This window comes from Anguilla rostrata, chromosome 6 (genome assembly GCF_018555375.3).
Source record: "Anguilla rostrata isolate EN2019 chromosome 6, ASM1855537v3, whole genome shotgun sequence".
NCBI classification, from domain to species: Eukaryota; Metazoa; Chordata; class Actinopteri; order Anguilliformes; family Anguillidae; genus Anguilla; species Anguilla rostrata.
In genome coordinates, this window is record NC_057938.1 from 10700657 (window position 1) to 10725063 (window position 24407).

The 24407-nt window shown below is 43.4% G+C and overlaps 1 protein-coding gene across 2 annotated transcripts; it reads right to left on the reverse strand.

The window, feature by feature from the left end:
* Window positions 1–167: 167 nt before the first annotated feature.
* On the reverse strand, window positions 168–24206 carry pax3a (paired box 3a). Of its 2 annotated transcripts, none has more exons than XM_064338294.1 (9): window positions 23764–24206; window positions 22736–22971; window positions 22001–22130; window positions 21295–21438; window positions 11363–11562; window positions 9580–9745; window positions 8914–9137; window positions 3246–3509; window positions 168–2121 (listed from the first exon to the last, which is right to left on the reverse strand). In XM_064338294.1, exons 1-9 carry the CDS (start codon window positions 23846–23848, stop codon window positions 2104–2106), a joined length of 1467 nt encoding a protein of 488 aa, XP_064194364.1. In that variant the 5' UTR covers window positions 23849–24206; the 3' UTR covers window positions 168–2103. The 2 variants fall into 2 exon arrangements, with proteins under 2 accessions (XP_064194364.1, XP_064194365.1); XM_064338295.1 differs by having other exon boundaries at window positions 22736–22991.
* Between the last annotated feature and the right edge of the window lie 201 nt (window positions 24207–24407).

Sequence of the window (24407 nt, forward strand, 5' to 3'; positions counted from 1 at the left end):
TAAGCTTTTACTTTAGGTCATTTTTTCCATGATACTAGAGAAAAGGCAAATGATTCATAATCACTCAGTGTGTTTGTGCGCTTGGTGGGGCTTTTTTTACACAGTAAGATTTGTATTATAGAAAGTTATGAAGTGATTTGTCATGGCATACAATGAAATGCTCAAAGCGGTTTCTAGTCGATATTTTTATTCTTTAGTTATAAATAGTAAATAGTACAGCATTTGAACACGAGGCATTTTACACCAAAATAATGTGGTGCATTCATATATGAAAATTATATATATTTGTATGTATATATAAAAAGGCAAGTATAAAAAAATGAACAATGTTATATTTTCTGTCACCTTAAAAGAAAAGGCCAATCTACCATCTAATGCTACTTTGGGACTATGAACTAGCAGAGACAGCACCTACAAGCCTTAAACAATAAATAACTATGTGTTCACTTCACCGTAGTTGTGGTCTTTTCTCAATTACACATGAACACTGGCAGTTCCAGGCTCATAACAAGCCGAAAACAAAACAAATTTGGTTTCATTACGCCATGTAGAAAAATGCAGTCCGTTTGCCTTTTTTAATGAAATTTGTGGCGCATATTTACAAAAATGTTTTCGTACAAAAATACGAGTGGAAGCGGAAAAAAAAAATCTCTTCCATTTCTCAGTTCTTGAGTTCGGTTTAATCAATTGAGCGTCGTGACTTCTGAGGTTGGTGTTACTGCACTTGCGCCAGTCGGACACGCTTGATGTCAGGCGGAGTGCTTGATGAGCATGTGACCGCGTGTAATCTGAGGAGGCCCTGATGAAGCATCTCGCCGTGGCCGCGCACTGCGGCACAGCGAGCTACGCCTCATACGTCCGCCATGCCGCCTGCAAAGCATTCCTCCTGCTTTAGCTCGCGTGTTGGCTTCCCGCTCGTGGTCCCGTTGGCTAGGTAACAGATGAAATTTATGTCACGCATGGATTGCTTCGTGCGCACTCATCCGGTGTGCTAGCTAGCCAGCGCACAGGAGAGGGAGGGAAATCAGTCGCCTGAAGCCCAAAAGAAAAAGATGTGTGCTGTGTTTTTTTGTTTTGTTTTTTTTTTAAAGATTTGGGACTCAACCCAAGTTTAAGTTGCAACCATCAATGTTCCCTCATGTATCTATGTGTCCATCTACGTAGCTATCCTCATTTTCCTCAAACTCATTCCAAAGATACCTCTGACCTCTTTGGAGCTGTCTTTGTCATAACCATCAGCCACCTCAATTCTGCTGATGAAACTCTTGTTCATGTTTCCATGCAGCATGGCTAGACTGTTGGATAATTCTTGGAACTTGGTAAAATATCAAGAAGGGGCTGAATAGAATTCTTTCAGTTTTTTTTCACATTTGACCATCAATGAATGTACTATTTTATAATTCTTGGGGGCTTTTCGGACTGTGTTTGGAATACACGCGCTTATTATGTCTCTGTTGTTCTCACTAAATGTCGCACCACAATGATCAGAGAAGACTGGAGAGAGCATATATTTCACCAAATGTCTTTCTTCTTCATTCCTCTCGAAGGACAAAAAATATCTAATAATAGAGATTCTCAGTCTTTTGAAATGATTCTGTACAATGACGGAATAAGTCCCTGCTTTGCTGGTTCGAATTGGCAGTTCCAAAGCCATATTTTTAAATCCAAAACCAGCACTAATACTGTGCCCTTGTTCTTGCGAGTGTCTATTTGCAGAAGTCCCAACAAGTGCCACTGGGATTCGTCGATGCCTTCTGCCTGCTGCGACATCACCATCATTCCTTATACACACCAAGCAGCGCCTGACTTTTACCATTTTCATTTTGTCCTTCCACCTCTTCTTGCTCTTTCCTTCCCCTGGATCACGAGCATAAACTGCCGTGGTTTTCAAATCGTGAGGTAAAGTGAGTAGACTGGATGACTGGTAACTAGATCGTTCCACCATTTCAGCGCTGATTATCCCAATGAACCCATCCCACGCCGGATCTGAGAACTCCGCCCCTCCGCCCCCTCGTCCCAAACCCAGACCACGCCCAACGAGCATTGAGGGAGTCTTCTTGGCTGAGGGTTTGAGAGAATTTCTCGGTCAGGCAATATCGGGCTTCAAATAATGAAAGACACCTGGAAAACAAAGAAATAAAAAAGACACATTACAGACAGTTATGACAGCATCTGTGCACGGGGTCACGACTAGCCCTGTTGCTCCAGCTGTTGTGTAATATTTAATGAGAGGTGGTCGGCGGGATGGGGTTGCAGATTTTAGGTCGATGTATAATCCTGTTTAAGTTTGACGTGGTGCATCAATCCAGGATGACGATCAATAGTGATTTTTGAGCTGACCTCGCACATGTTTCAAATTGTAGACTGCCAGGGGCCATTTCAATCCTCAGAACACATTCATTTCTGCCCAGTCTACCCCCCCCCCCCCCCCCACACACACACACACACACACACACACACCCCACTGCTCCCTGTCACTCCCACCCACCACCACCACCCAGCAGCACATGGGTCTCAGGGCTCAGAAAATTAATAACATCAAGATGTCATTGATAAGGTTTTTTTCCCACAATGACAGTATCTCTCTCTCTCTCTCTCTCTCTCTCTCTCTCTCTCTCTCTCTCTCTCTCTGTCTCCCTCTCTCCCCCTCTCTCTCTCTTTCTCTCTCCCGCTCTCTTCCGTCTGTCACACACATGTGATATTTATGCCGTTTTTCATGTAACCCGAGATGTATTCGTTACATAAAATAAATCTCTGGGCATTAGCACAGAGCTCTAAGTTGGAGGGGCAGCTCATCACACGGGGTCAAGGGAAGGGAACCGAACTCTGCAATCACCCACATGTCAAAAGATGACTTTTTTGTGGGCACATGGATGTAAATATTGCATAAAGGTGGGTTTTTATACTACTTCTAGAACCCCACCTCCTGAATTTTTTTCCTTTACTGTTAAAATGGCCTGGTTGAATTTCCAAAGTAACACCAATGAAATCTTCAAAGTTCAAAACCAGACCAACTCACAAACATACTCAACAGCAGAAGCGAAAGCTTTACACTATAAAACCAACTGATCACATAAAAACTAGAGACATCAGTATGCTGAAGTAAATACTTATTATTTATGTGTTTCTCTTTCTAACTTTAGATTACCATACAGAAGACCAAAGATGGACAGAAGTCATGCAGTGCAGACAGATAGTCAGGTGAGCAGTTAGTTGCAGGCAGGCAGATGAGAGCTGGTTCCCACCTTGCTTTGCCCGTACTGGCTGTACTGGTAGGAGGGGACGTGGTCCACTCCGTACCCAGAGGAGCTGTAGGTGGGCGGGCAGTAGGACTGGGAGCTAGGCAGGGCGGGCATGTTGGGCAGGCTGGGCAGGCCCTCCAGGCGCTGGGCGCGGGAGCAGGAGGACGTCACGCCGCCGCTGGGCTCCAGGCCGCCGGGGAGGGGCGACAGGGCGTAGTCGCTCTGCGGCTGGTGGGGCACCCCGCCCGGGTTCAGCAGGCCTATCACCTAGGGAGGGAGGGGAAAGACCCAAAAAAAATCAGTGTCGGGACAGCAACTGTGTGGCCAAGCAGTCATACCAGGAGGCTGCCAGTGCTAACATTTGTGACAGATACTGAGGGAAATGATACATCATTAAACAGACTCGTTTTGAATGGGTGACAGGGGATTAATTTGCATAACAGGCACTCTTATCAAGGGTTACTTACATAACTTGAATCTTATATTTTATCTGTTCAATTTTTATAGAAGCAATTCTGATTATATATGCTACACTCTCAGAAATAAAGGTACAGAGGAGGAATATTTTTATTCTTCAAGAGACCAATTTCCCAAATGTACTCCCAAATGAAAGTACAATAATTATCTATTTTGGTGTTTTAAAGTATGTTTAAAATGTGTTTTTACAAGCAAGAAGGATACAATGTATTGTATATTGCTGGCTTGGGGTACAATTGTATGTCCCTATAGGGCTCCTCCCCGGTGACAAGTGCTTGTGCCTTTTTTTAGGGATCTTTTTGTACCTTTTTCTCTGTGAGTATACTCAAAGCCTAGAGCCATTTGGATTAAAGTACACATCCCATGTCCCTTGAACACATCCGCAGCAGAGGTAGGAATGAGGATGACCACGTTACCCGGGTCCAAACCCACACGCTTTCACTCACAGACTCTAAAACAAACATGCAACGGGAGAGGGCTGAGCAACAGCAGGACGTGCCATCAGAGAGTTTTTATTTCCTGCTCTTAATTTGCTCATTACAATCATGTGATCTCTTTCATAGCGCACTGGTAAAGAAATACACTCTCAGTGGAAAATGTCCTATAGGACTAATCAGGCAGTAAATTAGGCATTCCAATAGGAAGACTGAGAACAGAGAGGTCTGTATAGTCCACAGAGAGTAGACTTACTCGAAAAGGAGTAAACTTTGAATGTCCCAACTGTTTTATTGTCCCCAGATGTACATAGCTTTATACTATTTGCCGTTTTAATGTAACATGGCAACCAAAGAAATTAAATAATTAAATGACGTGTCTGAAAAAACATTTTTAAAAATTTTAAGTAGTCACAGACACAGAGAGGGAGGGAGGGACAGAGAGAGAGAGAGAGAGAGAAAGAGAGACTGGTGTGCCGTTTTTGTGGGGGGAAAAAATTTAAGTTTTTGGAAAATTATACAATTGATCATGAATGTGCTTGAAAATATATAAAACTCATTCCACACAACTGAGACATCATCAGTGACGTATGAAGAAAGATGAAAGATCGAGAGCAGAACACGAGCATCCATCCCCGTGCTGAAAGATTTGAGCTTGGGAGCACGTACGTAAGCCTCTGATCTGCACTTCATTACGGGTGAGATAATCAAATTTAGGGAATTTTTTTCTTTGGTGCTAAGAGGAAGAAAGATGCCTCAGGGGTGCTGAATGTTTATGAGCGGAGGGAAAATGTTGCCCCTTAAATACCCCCAAAATTCATTAAATGAATTTTAAAAAATTTGAGTATGAAAAAACTTTTGATGTGCAGCTGTAACCTAAAACGAAGACTTTAGCGACAACCACGGTAAAATCAAAACTACCTCTCAATACCCAACATTCAATCAATTCACAAATGCAGAACTCTGCTTACCCCTAATAGTTAATCAAAAGCAGGTATGCCTAGAAATCACCATTCTTTGGGTTCTGAACATAAGCGACATATTATTCCATGTTCACCCAGACAGATGGTTTCCTTTAAATCATTTCCCCACATAAAAACAGAGGGGCAAATTCTGATTTGGAGAAGAGGTTTTGCTTTCCTTCACCCCCAGAAAAAACGTTCCTCAGAAACGATCCTCGTTTCACATACTGTTTAGACAGAAAAGCGTGGACTTCAATACATGATAATGAGCACTGAAATGCTCAGAAGGCTAAGAAATCTTTTCTTTTTTTCTCTTTCTGCCCTTTTTGCCTCAAATCAGATAGCTTTCTGACGCGTATATCTCATTATCGCTCTGAAGGAGACCAGCGTGGCATCTTAACAGACCATGTCCGGGAGAGACAGGTGTGAAGAGCCAGAGGGTAATATGGGAAATGGAGGAAAGGCTGGTACAAGTACATACTCATTTCCTCTTGCCTCCCCCATACCTTTTTGACATTTATAATGGAATATAGCACAGGCATTTATCTCTTGGACCGTTTTGAAGCCCACGGTGAGACAGAGAGAGAGGGGGAGAGTGGGTAGGAGAAATAGAGAAGGGGTCTGACAGGGAGAGAGAAATATGGCAGTATAGAGTGAGACTAGCCGGTGCTTCCCCAGCTGGGGGCTGCACACACACTCGGACCGTTTGTGCAATTTGCAGGAGTTTCTGTCAAAAGACGACAACTGTGAGGAACAGAGCGTGTTCCCCCCAAACAGGAAACACATGAAGGTCAGGCCCTCCATTCATCACAGAGAGATGGGGAGGGGGGATCTGATGTGTAGTATTATTGTCACAGTTGTCTCATAATAGCGCTTGTTATTCTCTATTAAACTATAACCAATCATCATAACCTGGCATGGATTTCTGGATTTGTTAAAAAGCACCTTGTCTTATGATCACAAAAGGCAGCATCTGCTTTTTTTTTTTGCATCACATCTTCCTTTTTTCATAAATCCAGGAAGATTCAGCCAATTAAAAACAGTAAGAGGACACAGATGAACGAAAAGCGGAGACAACCGAACATTATTTGCTAAACAAATGACTTTCTGGAACAATGCAGGCAGTGCATTCCGTAGTAAAAGAATGACCAGTCTGACAAATCCTTCCCGCTCACAAGGACCGCACAATAAAAACCGAGCCACCGCTGGGCGTGCCTGTTTCTAGGTTGTCACGGGGATTACGGCCTGTGGGGGGTGGAAACCCGTGCAGCCATGGCAGCGGTGGGAAATGATTCCGCAGGTATGTGCCGGATCAAATGTTAGCCGACAAGAGATTTCGCCAGTGGGAAAGAACAACCTGCAAGGGCTCACTTTGCACTGACCTTTGAACCCCGGTGCCTATGGAAACTGAAGGGTGCTTTATACATGCAACCTACTGAAAAGTATCAAAAGTATCAAGTATCTATCTTGCATTAAGTAGAATGGATCTCAGATCATACATATAAATATATATATATATATATATATATATATATATAGTTGTAAAATGAAATGCAATTAAAATATTGAACTGGGTGTATCACTGTAAGAAATCAGACATCATTGATACACTTGGGAATGGATAATATCCTATTCAGAACACAAATTAGCACATTTCAGATGCACTGAACAATTCCACGTCGTGCACAGAAACGCAATAATGAACATTTAAGTGAAATAAATTGCGGGCCGATAAGTCATTTGCATAAATTACACACTGCGTTACCGCGCCCTCTTTGTGAGCGCAACGCAATCGGCGGCAATCAATTAAGACGCCGGAACGTTCCGTACGTTCCACATTTCCGAGCGAGCGAGCGCTGTTTACCCGGCCCGCCCAAGACGACGGCGCGTTCCCGATGGAGCTGAGCGCCGGCGGGCCCTTGCGCGCTCACGCGAAATTCTTCAGGGCGAGTAACAGCGACTGCCATATTGTGACCCGCCGAACGTAAACAACTGCGTGGTGTGCATGACTGCAGCCATCACTGCAGGGGCCGAGTAAATGTGGCCTTGAATGAATGCTTGATTGCCATTGCTCCCATTTAAATATCTGAGAGAGAGAGAGAGAGAGCGGTGGCAGCGAGGGCCGGTCAGCGTAATCTGAAGCGAATGAAGGAAATAAACAAACCGCCTTCGTCCCATCTCAGAATTTTCAAAAGAGCAGAACGTGCGCCTCTCAATAAGGACACCGTGTATTTGGTCTAAAAGAGGAAACTATTGTGGCAGTAAGGCTGAGTGTAAAACGTCTCATTAAAGATGAGGGTTCAGATAAAGAAATTTGGGAAATGGGAAGCGTACACAAAATATTGAACTGTCTGCTGGGAAAATAATATTTAGGTTAAGCAATCATATTTTCCCAAGATGAGGACCAGTGCACACATTTTTTTTTTAAACAAAGGGATACTAAACCAACAATCTTGAGAGGGATTTTTGAGTTTCTAGTATTAACAACAATGTTTATTACATTTTGATTGTATAAAAAACACATACAGCCAATCTTCTAGCGAGCACCGCAGGCCATAGCCGTCTTGTAGCGAAGCACAGAGGGCTCTGTCTGAACTCACAGCTGCGTAAAGTGCTCTAATAGCAGGGGAGGTGGTACCTCGCCACTGGAGCCTGGCTCTCAATCGCCCCTGAGAAAATACATCTTGTGTCTCAGGTTAAAAATAAATACAAGGAAAGACACAAGAAACAGAGGCCCAGTAGAGACACAGGGAATCAGAAAATGCAACATCAAGTCAGAATGGTGTGTGTGCGTGTGTGTGTGTGTGTGTGCGTGCGTGCCTTTTTATCAGGTGGGTAATAGTGCAGGCAGGAGACAGGGGACTCACAGGTCCCATGTGTTTCTCCCAGCCTTCCTCTGTACTATTAAAATCTTATTTTCTGCCTGTTAAAGCCTTCCCCTGCTGTAAAGGCAGCCTATCACAGCTTGAGATGAGTGTGTAATTGGCCATAATTGTCTTTTCAGTTTTCATTTGCGCTGTTGGCAGAATGCTTTACCTCCCCTTTCCCTCTCATCTTCCAGACAAGAACCTTTTTCACTCTCTCTCTCTCTCTCCTTATCATTTTTATCTCACCAAAACAACACACAGTCACCACCAAGTTATTAACCTTATATCAACTGAAGCCCAGGGTGAAGTGTAACTGAATTTGCTGCAAAAGCACATAAAGTGAGTCAGTTTCACTTCCTCAGCTAGCAGTAACATGCACAGGCACACACTTGGGACCACGGACACCACCAGCCAGTTTCCACAACAGCTACTCAGCAGACTTCTAAGAAAAATTCAACTGGCCTTGTCCATATACCCAGTGCAAGCATGTGATGCTGAAATTATATAAAATATGTAAAATGAATATGATGATATATTGAGAGATTACATATGTGATGGCACATGTGCATGTGGCTGCATATACATGCAATAAGTGTGAGCGAGAGAGAGAGACAGACAAACAGAGACAAAAAGAGAGAGAGTGTGGGTGTGTGTGTGTGTGTATGTATTTGTTGGTATATGTGTGTGTTTGTGTGTGTGTGTGTGTGCGTGTGTGTGTTTGTGTATGTATTTGTGTGTGCATGTGTGTGTGTGTGTATGTGTGTGTGTATTTGTTGATGAATGTGTGTGTTTGTGTGTGTGTGTGTGTGTGTGTGTGTGTCTGTGTTTGTGTGTGTTTGTGTATGTGTTTGTGTGTGCGTGCATGCATGTGTGTGTGCATGTGTGTGCATGTGTGTGTATATGACCACAGAGACAGGTCGTGAGGACCCACCTGGGGAGAGAGGCCGTTGCTGATGGCCGGCGTCATGGCGTTGGAGTGTCCGGACGGAGACACAAAGTTGTCGGGGTAGCCGGAGAAGCCGTGGCGCCCAGAGGCCAGGCAGTAGGCGGAGCCGCTGTCCTGCCCGGCGGCCCCGGCGGCCGTCAGTCCGCTCTGGTGCATCGACGTGGGTGGCAGCGGCTGCGGCCGGTGCAGTGTGCTGTGCTGCTCTGACCCTGCGGGAGGGAGGGAGGGAGAGAGAGAGAGAGCAGGGACAGCAGAAGGGAGAGGGACAGAATTCAGCAAGCAGATGGAATCAGAGAGGGAGGCAAAAAGAAAAGGGTAGATAGAGAAGCCAGAGTTAGCATTTAGTTATGCTCCTCATTTTCATCAACTACTTAATGAAACCACTGACCCCACACAGGCACAGCCACAAGCTGAATTACAATTAGGAACTGTGTGATTTCCAGTAAGGATAATGTGATATATCTGCTTAGCAACCACCATTTTCTAGGATTTCCCTATGTTACTAAATGTCATTAAACAGCTGGATGTTCACTGAAGAGAGCCAGATAAAATTCTAGCCGAAAGGTAGAGCAGCAGTGCCCCCTCTGGGAATCAAACCCGCAGCCTGTGGGATCAGAGCTCACTCTGGGAGCACCTGAGGGAGACGCTCACCTTGTGCCAGGGATGTGGGAGGGTAGGGGCTGTCAGACAGCTGGTAGGGCTGCAGGCTGGACATGGCGGATGGCGGGAACCCCCCGGGGATCAGGTGATTGAACGCCATCAGGTGACTGGCTCCCGCTTGCTTCCTCCAACGAGCTCTCCTGTTGCTGAACCACACCTGGAGGAAGAGGCACAGGATCAGAGGTGTGTGTGCACGTGTGTGCGTGTGTGTGTGTGTGTGCACTGGTATGTATGTGTGTGCATGCATGTGCACGTGTTTGTATGTGTAGGTGTGTGTGTGTGTGTGTTTGAGTGTGAGAGTGTGTTTGAGCATGTGCGTGTGTGTGCTGGCTTGCATTCCCCAATCTAAAGCTATAAGTTGGTCTGAAGAAGCAGACCTGGAAATTATGTGGCTGGGACACAGTGATGATGTCATGCCTTTGTGGCAGACAGTCAAAACTGTGAAATGTAATCCAAAAATGACATATCAGTATAATTAAGTCTGGGACTGTTTCGCAATATTAACAGAGAGAACATTACTACATAACAGATGTTATATATAGATATTGTGAGGAGCAATGACTGTGTTCATCTAACACCGCACAACCAATTCAAAGTTCAGCTGCATGGGAGGTGGATGCCACACCAGTGCAGGGAAATTGCTGTGTATGTTTTGGAGCTGATTCTGCAGTGGGCCCCAGGGGCAGGATGAGGACCCCCAGGAATGTATGTATGTGAAGGGGTTGGGGGGGCTGGGGTCACAGGGTTATAGCTACAGCATAACAGCTGATCTAGTAATAGGACCGCAGGAGGGGTCAGGGGTTCAGGAATGCGCCAGGCTATACTGAAGGTGTATATGAGAGTGAAGATCCAGGTCCCAGGCTGATGTCTTTCAGTGTAAATTTTCAGCAACGTGCTTATGGCCTTCATCGGAATGTTTCAGGAAAAATATACAGAACAGTGGTCTGGTAGTTAATCAGCCTTATGAAATGATAGATAGGGCAAAATTTTGAGCATGCTTCAATGTAATTAGATCAGGAGTGGGTTTTGTTTTCCCATCTCGTCCACAAAATTTATACAAATGGATAGCAAAAAGTTCTGTTTGATTTGTATTTTAAATGATATTCTCTTCATCCTGTGTTTAATACATATACACCTTTACACCTGAATGAAAGAAGTTCCATTATAATAAAGCTGCTAAATTACATCCCGGCAATTCCTCAGGGAGTGAAACCTAAAAGAGTCACTAATGAAACTGCTAATGTGCTTTGTCCTTAGCTCTGAGCAACAAGAAACATGCAGCATCTTCTTAAGAACTTCTTAAATAACTTTTCCCTATTTTTCTTTCAGCTCCCACTTTCACCTCCGTCAGTTTGGGAGGGGGGCGCTGTGGCACATACGTCGCCGTCACGGAGTCATGTGGTCGCTGCAGTCGGCCGGAGCAGTTGTGTATTAATCAATAGGTTGGATAATTGCCTGCCCGCTGAAACCGCCTCTCCCTGTGCGACTTTATGTCCAATTACGCATCTCTCCAGGAGGTTCCTCCCCATGGCCCAGGCTCGCGCCGTCCGGAATCGATCCGGAGAGAGGGGCACATCGCTGCTCTCAGAGCAAGTGCTGCCCCACTTATTGTTAACTGCAGCGACGGCTGAACTTGTTCCAAAGTGCAATAACCCATCAACTGTTAAAATGTCAAAGTGCAAAGCTGCTCAGTGGTTAAGATTGCAGGCCCTGCTCAGTCTGTGTTGCTGTGGGGGGGAGTCTGAAGGGGGGGGGGCGGGGCTTCAGGACGCACCTGCACGCGGGCCTCCGTCAGCTTGGTCCTCTGGGCCAGCTCCTCGCGGGTGTAGATGTCGGGGTAGTGCGTCCTCTCGAAGGCCTTCTCCAGCTCCTCCAGCTGCTCTGCCGTGAAGGTGGTGCGGCTACGCCTCTGCTTCCTCTTCAGGGGCAGGTCCGGCTCCGACTCCACGTCCGAACCCTCATCCGAGTGGCAGGCTGCGTCAGCACATCACACATCAGCATTTCACGAAGAGCACATCACACACCAACGTTTCACAGAGAGCACATCACACACCAACGTTTCACAAAGAGCACATCACACACCAACGTTTCACATAGAGCACATCACACACCAGTTTCACAAGCACATCACACACCAACGTTTCACACAGAGCAAGCAATCACACACCAACGTTTCCACACAACAAGCACAGGCACATAAACACAACGTTTCACAGAGAGCACATCACACACCAACGTTTCACAGAGAGCACATCACACACCAACGTTTCACAAAGAGCACATCACACACCAACGTTTCACAGAGAGCACATCACACACCAACGTTTCACAGAGAGCACATCACACACCAACGTTTCACAAAGAGCACATCACACACCAACGTTTCACAGAGAGCACATCACACACCAACGTTTCACAAGAGCACATCACACACCAACGTTTCACAGAGAGCGCATCACACACCAACATTTCACAAACAGCACATCACACCAACGTTTCACAGAGAGCACATCACACACCAACGTTTCACAGAGAGCACATCAACACCAACGTTTCCAAGCTCAAACCAAGTTCACAACATCACACACCAACGTTTCACAAGAGCACATCACACACCACGTTTCACAGAGAGCACATCACACACCAACGTTCCAGAGCATACCCCATTTCACAGAGAGCACATCACACACACGTTTCACAAAGAGCACATCACACACCAATGTTTCACAAGAGCACATCACACACCAACGTTTCACAAACAGCACATCACACACCAACGTTTCACAAAGAGCACATCACACACCGTTTCACAAAGAGCACATCACACACCAACGTTTCACAAAGACCACATCACGCACCAATGTTTCACAACTAAACCCAGTTACCAAAGAGCACATCACACACCAATGTTTCACAGAGAGCACATCACATACCAAAGTTTCACAACTGCACCCAGGTGCTACATAGCATGTCACATACAAATATTTTACAACAGCACCCAGTTACTAAAGAGCACATCACACACCAATGTTTCACAACTGTACTCAGTTACCAAAGAGAACATTTCAGGTACTACACTCAATACCATGGAAATGGAACACGGTTATGAAGGTTTATAAAGTATGGATAACCATACATCAGTATGTTTAGTTTTAAATCAACTCCGAGTACATATTATGCTGATGTAATGTTTTTAAAATAAAATGTTGTAGACGTCTAAATTCTCTTAGAGCTGAATGGACACAGAACCTTTCACTCCACAGGCCAGGACATTAGAGCAATGAGGTTTTATACTGGCTCAACAAGAGTCACTGCAGCGAGCAAACTCTGATTACTTGGACGAAGAAGGAAATTCGAAATGATACCCCTGAAGCGAAACAAAGCGGGACAAAAAAAAGAAAGAAAAAAGAAGAGAAAGACAATGAGAAGGAGAAGTGCCAGATCCCACAGGAAAAAGAGGGGCAGTTCTGAATGAAAGGCCTTTCTGAAGAGCCGCATCTTGTTTACAGAAGGCCGAGGCGGGCGGGGCAGGGCGGCGTGCCCCTCTTTCTCCCGTCTCTCTTTTCTTCCTCCGCATTTTTATTATTAGCGGCCGCGAGGACGATACTCCATCACACGCTCTGAGTTAATGGCGAATGACACTTTTACTTTTGTGATCCCCCTTGAATTTCTTTCTCTGCCTCTCTCTTTGAGTTATTCTTCACCCCCCCCCCTTGCCCCCTCCCCCCCTCCTCTTTCTCTCGGCCTGGAGACGCAAGCCTGTGGCTGGGATCCATTCGGCCGATTTCCACGCTCCATCTGTGGAATCCATCAGGGCGGCCCTCGTTTTGGCTCTGAGAACCCTGTCACCTCCCCAGCAGGGGAGCGAGGGGCACAAAGGGAGCCGGAGAGGGGCCGCTGGGGGCTGGGGAAGGGCACAGCAGGGGGGCGCCCCAAAACCGTCCTCCCACTCCGCTCCGTGACTGGCCGGCTAACCCTCTAAATGAAATCTAAATGAATGGGAGAGCTGAGAATTTGTGCACTCCTTTGGACAAGATAGAGCAGGGCAAGGGCTTCGCCTCCCGCCAACCCCCCGCCACAGAACCACTCCCCATAAGCCCCTTCATCCACCATGGCCCCGGGCTCATTTTCCCATCATGCCCCTGAGAGAGCAGGGGAGAATGATACAGAAAAAAAGTAAGGAAGATACTGATACTGTATGAACAACAATCAGAGAAGTTTACAGAATACTTTGATACTTTCGTCCCTGAAAGAGGGATGTACTATATCCCTAATGGAGCCTGGTGTATGCCACAGAAGCACCTCTGTGTGTGAGTGAAGAGATGGATCCCCTCCACTGACACTGAGAAACTGTTTTTGTGTCGCTGGCACCTGAGAGGACTGTGACTTACATGTCTGTGTGTGCACACCAAGCACACACAAACATGGAGCTGCAATGAGCTGCAATGGCTTCATATTGGTATATATCTCGTATCTGCTGCATATACTGACCATTTGTACAGTTTCTACACCATCCCCAGTCACACACACATATGTGGAAGAGTATTTTTAACTATAAAAAGACTTGAAACCCAAAGGAGAGTGACCTGTGCTTGCATGAGTATGTGTTAATGACTATTTAGGTATGCCTACAAGTAAAAGTGTGTGTGTGTGTGTGTCCATGTGTCTGTGTTTGTTTATGTGGTGTGTTTGTGTGGTGTGTATGTTTGTGTAGTGTATGTGTGTGTGTGTGTGTGTGCCTGTGCCTGTGCCTGTGTGTGTGTGTGTGTGTGTGTGCTCTGGCCATATGTGTGTCTTTAACGCCCCTGGCTGACGGGGATGGGCGGCTTGTTCACTTGGGGCAGTTAATGAAGGGGGTAATTGAACTGGTGACATGTGTTCCCCCAAAACACACAAAAGGCAGGAGGGACAAATGAACAATCCACTTCTGCAGGGAAGCAATGCTGGCCTTTTCAGGGAGAGGGAGCTGAGTGACTCTCCTACTGAATAAAACAGTACATAGAAGGCCAGCAGATGCACAGGGAATAAAGGTTAACTGACACTCTATGGGCCCATCTGCACCCGGCACTTTGTTAAACGGGGCCGGAGCCTGGCTTGATTTGCTAAGGAGACTCCCACCTCTGCAGCTGCCAGTGAACAGTGGGGTGGGAGAGAGGAGGTGGCAGTTAAACCCAACTGCTGTGACACTTTGTCTTGAGAAACACATTAAATGGGTCTTACGTTTTTTTGGGGGTTTTTTTTTTATATACCAGTTATTCTTATGCGTCATCGCGTGTTCGGCAAGTGCTTAAAAAAATATAACATTTAAGGCAAATGTGAAGCATAAGAAACGAAAAGCGGTAATATCTGCTTAAACATACAGCTTAAAGTGACAGTAAAAAAAAATACCCAGGAACGTAAGAACATAAGAATATATAATGATGAGGACATCTAAGCCAAACGTTTAACTACCAGCCCAAGCTGTTTGAGTGCGTCCCCGAGAGAGAGAGAGATGAGAGAGGGAGGGGGGAGACGGGGGCTTTAAAGAGATAAATCATTACCTAATCTAGTTCATACTCGGAGTGACAAAGAGGCATAAGCAGATACACTGGGACATTATGTCGGCCCAGCATGAGGCGCTAACTGCTCGTTTAGAGCGTGGGGGACGCGACGGCGCGGTACCCTGGGGCGGCGCCGTGCGGAAGCACGCGGCTCTCGCCCGGAGAGCCAGGCGCAGGCCGCCAGGTCCGGCCGCCCTCTCCGAGGGCACAAACACAGCGACGGGAGGGACAGGTTTTGTGGACTCCCAAACCGGAGAGGTCCCGTGGACCCCAAACTGGGCGCAGGCAGTCAATTACTGCTTTGATGCTTTCATAGCATTTGGCTTTTGAGAGCAAACTCCTGTCGGAGCAATGATTGACGGCTACATCTCTCTCCTCTCTTCCCCATCTCTCTGGAATGTGCTCCAGCAGCTTGGTTTGTAGGTTAATGGTTGGCCTGAATGTTCTCGTCTTCATATGTTCTCATGTTCTTATGTTCACTTTAAAATTTACATTTAGGAAGATATTACAACGTTTTCCTTCTAGACATTTTACATTTGTCTGGTTTATAAAACCCGACTCTCCCATTACGAGCACTAGCCAGGTTCATCATGCACTCTTTTTTATCTGTTCATTTCTCTTCATCTATCATCTTCACTCTTACAAATCCTCAAATTTACTAGTAACCCACAGAAAAGTCAACCTTGAGGAACACGTTCCTTATACGAGTCAAAATGTACAGGTTGAATTAGGGAAACTACACATTATTGCTTTGCAGAAGATATTTATGGGCAAACAAAAAAAGAATTGAGAAATTGCACTCTCGTCTTTTTCTGTGCGAATGTCAGAGCACAATGTTACCATTCTGGTCTGATAAGCTATGATTATGCTGGATTTCAGATGGGTTTTCTTTCTCAGTTCTTTTCTCCCATTGAAATCAACAGGGACCCTTCGCTTCGCCATCGCAGTGTTTCCAAGGATAATCCAATTACCCAACAGAGTTTAAGACCCAGGCCTTTCAAATTAAGTGACTGACAACTCCCTGTCTGGATTTCCCCAATTAAACATTGTCATTTTGCTGCTTTTCTCTAACCTCTCCTCAGCCTCCGAAACTTTTCGCCTCCATTCATTTCCTTCTCTCCTCGCAGTTTTGCTAGGTTAATGCGTCCGACAAACGGCCGGCGCTGCCGCAGAAAGGCATTCTCCTTGACCTCTGCCGGCCAGATTTCTTTCAGGTCTCTTTGAGTCTCTTCAAACTGTCTTGCGGAGCGGCGGCCTGAATGTGCGGAGTTCATCACTGCCAAGGGGCCACTCCGAGAGCTCGCACCGAGTCCCCCCACTTCAAAGATGGCCCTCATTCATCGATTGCTCTTTGAATTAATATTGGGGAGCCACAATGCCAGTGCCAAAAGGAAAAGAAGCTTTAATGAAGCATAGAGACACCATTCAATTACAGATAAGTGTGTTTTTTCATGCTTGGAAAGTCAGTAGGCACAAGAAATTGGCCCTTCAGAGGAGGAAGAGAAGAAAGGGAATATGGAGTAAGACCAAAAGTTGGTGCAAAAAGTGAGAGAGCCGGCGCAGAAAGCAGGAATTCTTACAGGAGGATCAAATCTTCACTCAAGAAAAACATCTAACATCTAAGGATGCAATATATGGTTCACCAAGAAAAGAATGCTGCTACGTACAAACATGCACAAACCAGCTCACCGTGCTCCCTCCTCTTTTTGTGCTCCTTCTCTTTCCCTTTCTCTCTCTCTCTCTTTTCCTTTCTCCCTCCCTCTTTCCCAATCACTTTCCCTTTCTCACTCTCTCTTTCCCTCTCTCCCTTCCTCCCTCTTTGGCATCTATCCCAGTTTGAAAAAAAAAACATTTTCTAGAGACCTGTGCTTGTCTAAATAGAGGGGAGCCCATTCCGTACTTTATTTACACAAACAAAGTCCTGCTTAGTTTCTTTGACAAAAGCGGCTAAATCTTATCCCCCTTTCATGTGTTGTCAGCGTTTGATTCCTTTGGTTCCCCTGGCCCAGGACAATAAGCCTGTAAGAATGGAAGCAGATTGTTGGAACTCGCCTCAATAAACCTAATTATGACGAGTTGACTGCACTCACCATGGCAGAGTTTAAAGATCCAGGCTTATTCAATTAGCATTTCCTGGATTGCCTTTCATGGATGAAGTTATCCTTCTGACTGTTTGTGTTTCTGAAAGGTTTGTTTTTTTTTAGGTGGGGGGAGACACAAAACCTGTTTCAGTTTGGTAACTCTTTTGCTAATTTTAATTAGGTAAATGAGGTTAAAAGAGAAGCAGTGTTTGCAAGCCTCCAAATGAAACTCAGGGTTTGGAGGAAGAATTAGAAAATCAGGATTGGAATTGCATGTAAGATAACGTCATTAGCGGAAAAAAAAACTTTTCAAAGTTGCGAACTAGGTAAAAACTTTACTCCCGATTGCAGTTCAGCGTGTAGGTGACTGATGTGAAAGATCTATAACCAAGTGTGGATATTACCCAGCTTTTGTTCGGAAGAGAAAGAAAGATTGAGAGAGAGTAGTGACAAATAATTTTTTACTGAGAATAAATGTATTCATCATAAACACAGTGTATGTTATTGTGCATGATAGAACAGAAACAGTGTACAAAATCTCTGTTCACAACATCATATTTTTTGTTGGTCTTATAATATTTGAATGCATTATAACATTATAACAACTTTAGATCAGTCAAGATAATTTGAGATGGCAAATGATGTATAAATATGGTTTGATTACCAAATACAGTATGCATTTTTGTTATATTTCCAAATGTATTATTTTATAAAATACACACATTTTTCAGGTGTGCAGTTCAGTGTGAACTGACTGCATACTCTTTTAAAAAAACATTTTACAAGACATTTAATGACGCAGTACATCATGTGATATCTGCATGCATAGGAAGGCATGCTATTCAACAAATAACAGTGACTTTTGCTAATATATTCAGTAATATATACAGCATATATCATAAGGATAGCACTATATTTCATAGGTTATATTTTAGCGCATTAGGTTCTCCATGGCTCCCGATTCTGCTCAAATCGTCCTCAGACCGCTCCATAGAACGAATCCCGCCAACCCTCAGATCACATTCCCAGACACATAAATCTGAAGCGTCCGACTTTGATCTCGGCATTTAAGGGAATCTGATAATGAACCCTGAACCTTGCAGGGCAGAGAACAGCCAGGCCCTCTCCCCACAACAACAACCTCCGCAAACACCTACTTAATCAATATTTGGCCAGTAACGCTGAAAGGGTCCTTTTCAGATTTTAATTCGGAGCAGTAAAGACAATGGCCTGAGAGCAGGGAGGGGGAGACACTGCTGCTGCCGGGGCAATCCGGAGAACACAGAGGCCGCAGTTCAATGGGGATTGTCTGCTTTACTGTCCCGGTCACATGTTTTATGAGCTGGCTGCCATCAGCTTTGAAACCGAGAGCCTCTTTCAGTTGACTGTGTTACACACTTGGTAAAGCCCCTGACACAGAACAGTCAATGAACAAATGAATCTCCTCTTGAGGACAATAAAGCTCTAATCTAATCTAATCTAATCTAATATAAGCAATCAGGTATTGATCCCTCACGTACATAGGAGAGGAGCTTTATTGGGAATTTAATATGTATTCATCCTCAGAATGTAAATACTAGTTCTGCATATACCAAAATAGCTGTAAGTCCACTGAAAGTGTAAACAAACAAAAAAAATGAGCACGCAAACTGTTTATGAATTTACACCACAGACAAGCGGGGGGCAGGAAGTGTGTAGTCACAAGATGAAAGTGTGAAAAATAGAAGGACAGATATAATCTAGCCGAGGATATTTTGCAAGAAGAGAGCCCGTTGGACGAATAATGCGGTCGTGCATGTGACAAGGGCGGGCCCATCGTGACCAGGGGGGCAGTGCGCCCCTCCAGGAAAGAAAAACAAGTGCCCATTCAACTCCTGCATGTCCATTCAATCTTTGCACGGCACACAACTAAGCAACGGACACATTTATAACACGTCAAGAAGAGGTTCTTATGCATTTATTTCATTTGAACACGGGCAGGTAAATAAACTGTAAGGCCGCGACTGCATATACATTTCTCCATCATCCATGTTTTTCTTTCACCAGGCGCAAATCCAAAATATTTTCGCTTATTTTCCAACGTTCTCGGACATTTTATGTTCAAATTTGCATAGACTAACTCATATATTTTTATTTCTCGTATTTCCAGTTCGAAACGGTCGCAAAGTTTTAGTCGTAAACAGCAGATACTAATCAAAGGCAGCATACCATCATCAGTCGCAAAGTAGAAACAAAATGTTTTTTCTAAGACAGCCTTTTAGTGTATGACAGTATTTATTTTAACAAAATGGTTGCAAGTTCATTCCATAAAGACAGTCCGCATCTTTAGAGGACGTAAATAATTTTTTTAGGCTATGTGAAAACGGAGAACGGAACTGGACAGTCTATAAAACTACATGAGCTGTGGCTATTGGCAATCACTGAATTATTCATCCCCCATTGCAAGCTCATACCGTCCTTTTTAGCTCTTTTCTTTGGGCACTTTTTCTTCTTTTCTCGCGGAATTATAAAAAGTTTGGCTTCTTTTGTGTTGGCCAAGCTGCTTCACAGTCCTGCTATTGTCGGCATGAAGCCGAAGCGTGAGCTTCAATGGACTCTTGCAGCATTGTTTCCCAAGTTCATCTTCAAGTGTCCAATTGTGTGCGCAAGTCCCGTCTTTGTACAGAATGGAACAGTTGTACAAATGTTTGGTCAACTTATTTGATAGTCAGTCTCTCTCTCTCTCTCTCTCTCTCTCTCTCTATCTATCTATCTATGTTGCTATAAGAAAAAATAGACTGATCGCATTTTCTAGAGCTAGTGAAGGTGTGTGGTAGGGGTTATGGGCTGCACGTGTTCACACCTCATGACATGTATTAACAAGTGGGTTGCACTAATTCTTGTAGATTATTTATCAAGTTTACTGGTATGTTCAGTGTCTTCAGTTACTAACGTGATTATTAGGCTATTTTTTATTATTAAAAATGACCTGAGTCGGTGGACTTGGCCATCATATTTCAGGCATAGTCCATTCTAGGCCTAAAATGTGATGATTATTAAAAAAACTATTTTTAGAGTTGTTACTAGACTGGGAAATATCTTTAAAATATTACATGACCAAATAAAACCGAACTTATGAAAAGTAAACTTAAACTCAAAATGGCAAACTTAAACTCATCTAGAATAAACTTGATAGGCTACATTAATTCAAAGAATATTCTTTATCTAGAACTAGACCACGCGTCACACATCCGAAAGCGTTAGTAAACATTTCTGTTAATTGTGTTAACTGTTAATTTCTGTTAACACTGTTAATGCAACACTGACGTTTAAACACTTTATCGAAATAATAATTCCCAAGTAAAGTTTAGTTATATCGCCAGATCGAATGGTTTCTTTTTTGTTGGAAGACTTGCCTCTACTGAGGGAGGAATATGCCAACAGGTCTCGTGGACGGCGGTTAATTCAGCGCCTTTGATGATGCATTCACCATGCATTCTACCACCCCCCACCTCTACACATGAAGGGCCTCGAGGGAGGAGAGATATTGCCGGTGGAAAGGTCAAAACAAAGCACCTTTCACAAATATTAGTTTTTTTTTTTTTTGTTTGCTTGTTTGTTTGTTTTTTGTTTGTTTTTTTGAGAACATAGCCTACTTGAGAAATAAAACACTTTAAGAACCTACTGAATGGTAAGCTACTCCATTAAATATTGCAGGCTATATATTTTCCAAGAAAATTCATAGGCCTATCACCCATTTAAATTAAATTTCTGCCAAAAAAACTGACAAAATTCTAAATTAGCTTATCAACAAGGAACCATCAGTGCGTCCGAATAAAAACACTCACTGTTCAAAACAGTTAACAGTTACTGTTAAATTCAAAACATTCGTCTGTTTTGAATTTAACACGACGTTTTCTGTCATTTTTCTTCTTCAGGCTAGATTCTTGCTCTCTCATTTAGTTTATGAAATGTAACGATAGCCTACCTTTACAGCCTAGCTTATTTGATACGATTAACGGGTATCCTAAATAGTAGCCTATTAAAAGTTTCAGATATCGTCAGTCAAGTTTGGGATACTAAGAGAATAAGATGTCCCCACTCACATCTGTCGCCTAGGATGCCGTCGATACTGTGTTTCGCCCTTCTTCCATTCTGTTCCAACTCCCTCTTCTCGATGTCTTCCATCTCTTCGTCGTCCTCTCCACTACCCCCAAATTTACATCGCATAATTCGGCTGATCGAACTCACTAGGAAACAAATAAAAAATCACGAATAAAGACTTCCGTGCGAATTCATTTACAGCAGCCAGAAATATTACTTTCCTTCCCTCAAAAATCATTTCACTGTCTCTGCGTGGTAAGTTAGCCTATATGTATTAGACTATCACTATACGATTGAAAAAAACATGCCATTAATTAAGCTACTTGAAATGCTCAAAATGCTACACTGCGTTTTAAAGAAACTAAACAATAAAAAGAGAATGTATGTTGTAGGCCTGTCTTTGACTGAACTCTGATTTAACTATTAGCGTAACTTTGTTCTGAATTAAGGAAATAAGAGGACATTCAAAAGTTTTCGAACTATACAAAAATCTTTCAGTCCAAAATATAACTTTGTTCTACTTTTCCAAAAATGTATTAAAAAGGCTATACTAACAGATGCACAAAACTTGTAGACATATTTTAAAAGAAACTATGAAGAACCACTACACTAAAATATTTAATTGAGTTAAGCAGGTTGTTGGTAGAAATGGTAAAGTACAGTTGTTCCATACGTTGCCATGGGTTGGAAACGAAAAGATTATATTACCTGAAGGAACAGTGCTCCGGTCACAGACCCCGTCTTTCAGAAGTTTGTCCCGAATTTCCCAGCTAAATATTCCCGGACTGTCCCGCTTGTACTCCTCGATTTTCTTATCGACATCCGGTGTTGCCAGTTGCTATAATGACATTATTATTATCGTTATTATTATGATGATTATGATGATTGTGATGATGAAGACGAGGGGGTTGAAGAGGAAGATGCGTATTATTATTATTATTATTGTTATTATCATTGGCCAATATAGTGCATTTGCAGTGTATTTAAATATGTTCAAATTAAATTTCAAAGAAATACAAAGAAAAACATGGAGATTTTGATTAGTGCTTCATTGTGAATAATATGACTATTATTTAAACCTTATTGATAAACATAATCAGAATCATATTGATGCGCATAACGTTTAATAGCCTACTGGTCACATGAAACCTGTCGATAGGTAACACCAATACAATTAATTGCATTACACTTATAGTTATAAAATACATATTATCAATATGTCACTTAATACTAGATTGGGACCTTTTGAAATGGAAAAACAAGGCTCACCACAAAGAAAGCCTAGCGCACATTTATACACACTAAATAGCACTTATGCTGAGTAACCTGAATTAGTCCCACACTTTAAAATCTACCCTGGTGGCAGAGCAAGTTTTAAAGTGCGACAGGGCATCGTAAAATCTGGCGTAGAGGGTAGGGGGCCCCTCTAATGCACGAGCTCACCTTGGGTTTTCCTCCCCCTATGGCACCGGGCCGAATGGAACCGGTCTCTTGGTACCTGCACAGAATTTTGGACACGCAGCCGTGGGAAACACGAAGCTGCCGCGAGATGACGCACGGCCGGACGCCGTGGTGAGCCATCTCCACGATCTTGTGGCGGATGTGATTGGGCAGAGGTCGGCCGTTTATGAAAACTCCACCGAGCTGGTTTACTCTGCCTTGACCTAGCGGGGTAGAGACTGCGCGACACAAAACAAACCTGTTAATGGTTATAATAACATGATGTATATGAAGAAAAAGTAGTCATTTACACCTTCTCCCAATTACCTAGAGGTTCAAATAAATAGTCTACTTAATTTAATAGAACAAATGGTTAATCTTCTTTCTGTGAAAATACATATGTGAAATAACCGAAACCCAAGAGCACTAAGTAAATATTAATATAGTTTATTTCAAGATATTATTATCTGTTAACATAAATAACTACAAACATTACTGTTTGCTCATCTAGAATGTTCATCCTAATATATACACATTGAAGCAACTTGTTGCTCAACAAGTAGGCTATTGTCACTTTAAATTTCTTATTATCATTGTTTACGACATTTTATTAACTTATTTAACGTCAAGTTAACCAATTTAACAAGCAAATTAACCTGGGAGTTTAATCATTTAGTTTTAACTTTTTTAAGGCAGAAAACAAACAAAAGGCCTACACATAACTGCCGTAAATATATCTCAGACTATATCTCAGACTGCATCAGAACAACAATAATTGTTCTGATGCAGTCCTATTGTAGATTGAGAACGCAAATTGGGAATCTGAATTAACAACCAAAAACGCAAATAACATTATTAACACGCTCATAACTAAAGGTTTACTTGAACTGCAAATGACTACCATTGCTCCGTTTATTTTTATTTTTTTGTTTACCGCTTGAACAGTTTACAAATGTTTACAACAGTAAATATGAAATACAGCCATAACACTCACGCAGGTTCCCCGCGGATGGGTGATTGATATTTCTTACCTTCCAGTGGGAAGCTGCCCCGCGGATAATTTTGAGGTGGCGTGGGGCGCATCATCGTGGGTATGGTACCCGCTAGCGCTGTCATATGTCTCCCGCAGTCAAACACGCAGATATGACAGATATTTGAGGGGGAGATAGAAGTTTTTCAACTTGTATTCCAGTCCTTGGATGTTCCGGGTTGCAGTAGCGAGCAGGGGCACTTTCTTGTCCTGGAAATGGTGTATAGTTCCCCCATGCAAAAAGGCCAACGTTATAAAGAAAAGTAAGACGGAAAATCCTATAAAAATGCGAAGGTCATCGAAGTACATCGAATGTTGGATTCCAAGTTAAAGCTAGTATAATGCTAGTATAAAACTAGTATAAAGTTTCTGTTGCGTGCTCGGTAGCCTTACACTGCTGTTGATATTGACACACTTAAGAGAGTGTAAAGATGGAACATTTATTAGTTGTTGCATCCCGTACTCATCAGCACTTCTGGGCTTGCGATTGGCTAAAAGCATGAATGCCCCAGTAGTTGATAGTGCACTGCGATTGGCTGAGAGCAATAACTTTCTTTTTGTGTGGACTTGATGTGGGTTCAAGGCACTTCGGTGCAAAAGTAAACACTTAAGAGTCTGAGTGGAAGTGAAATGCTAATACTAAGG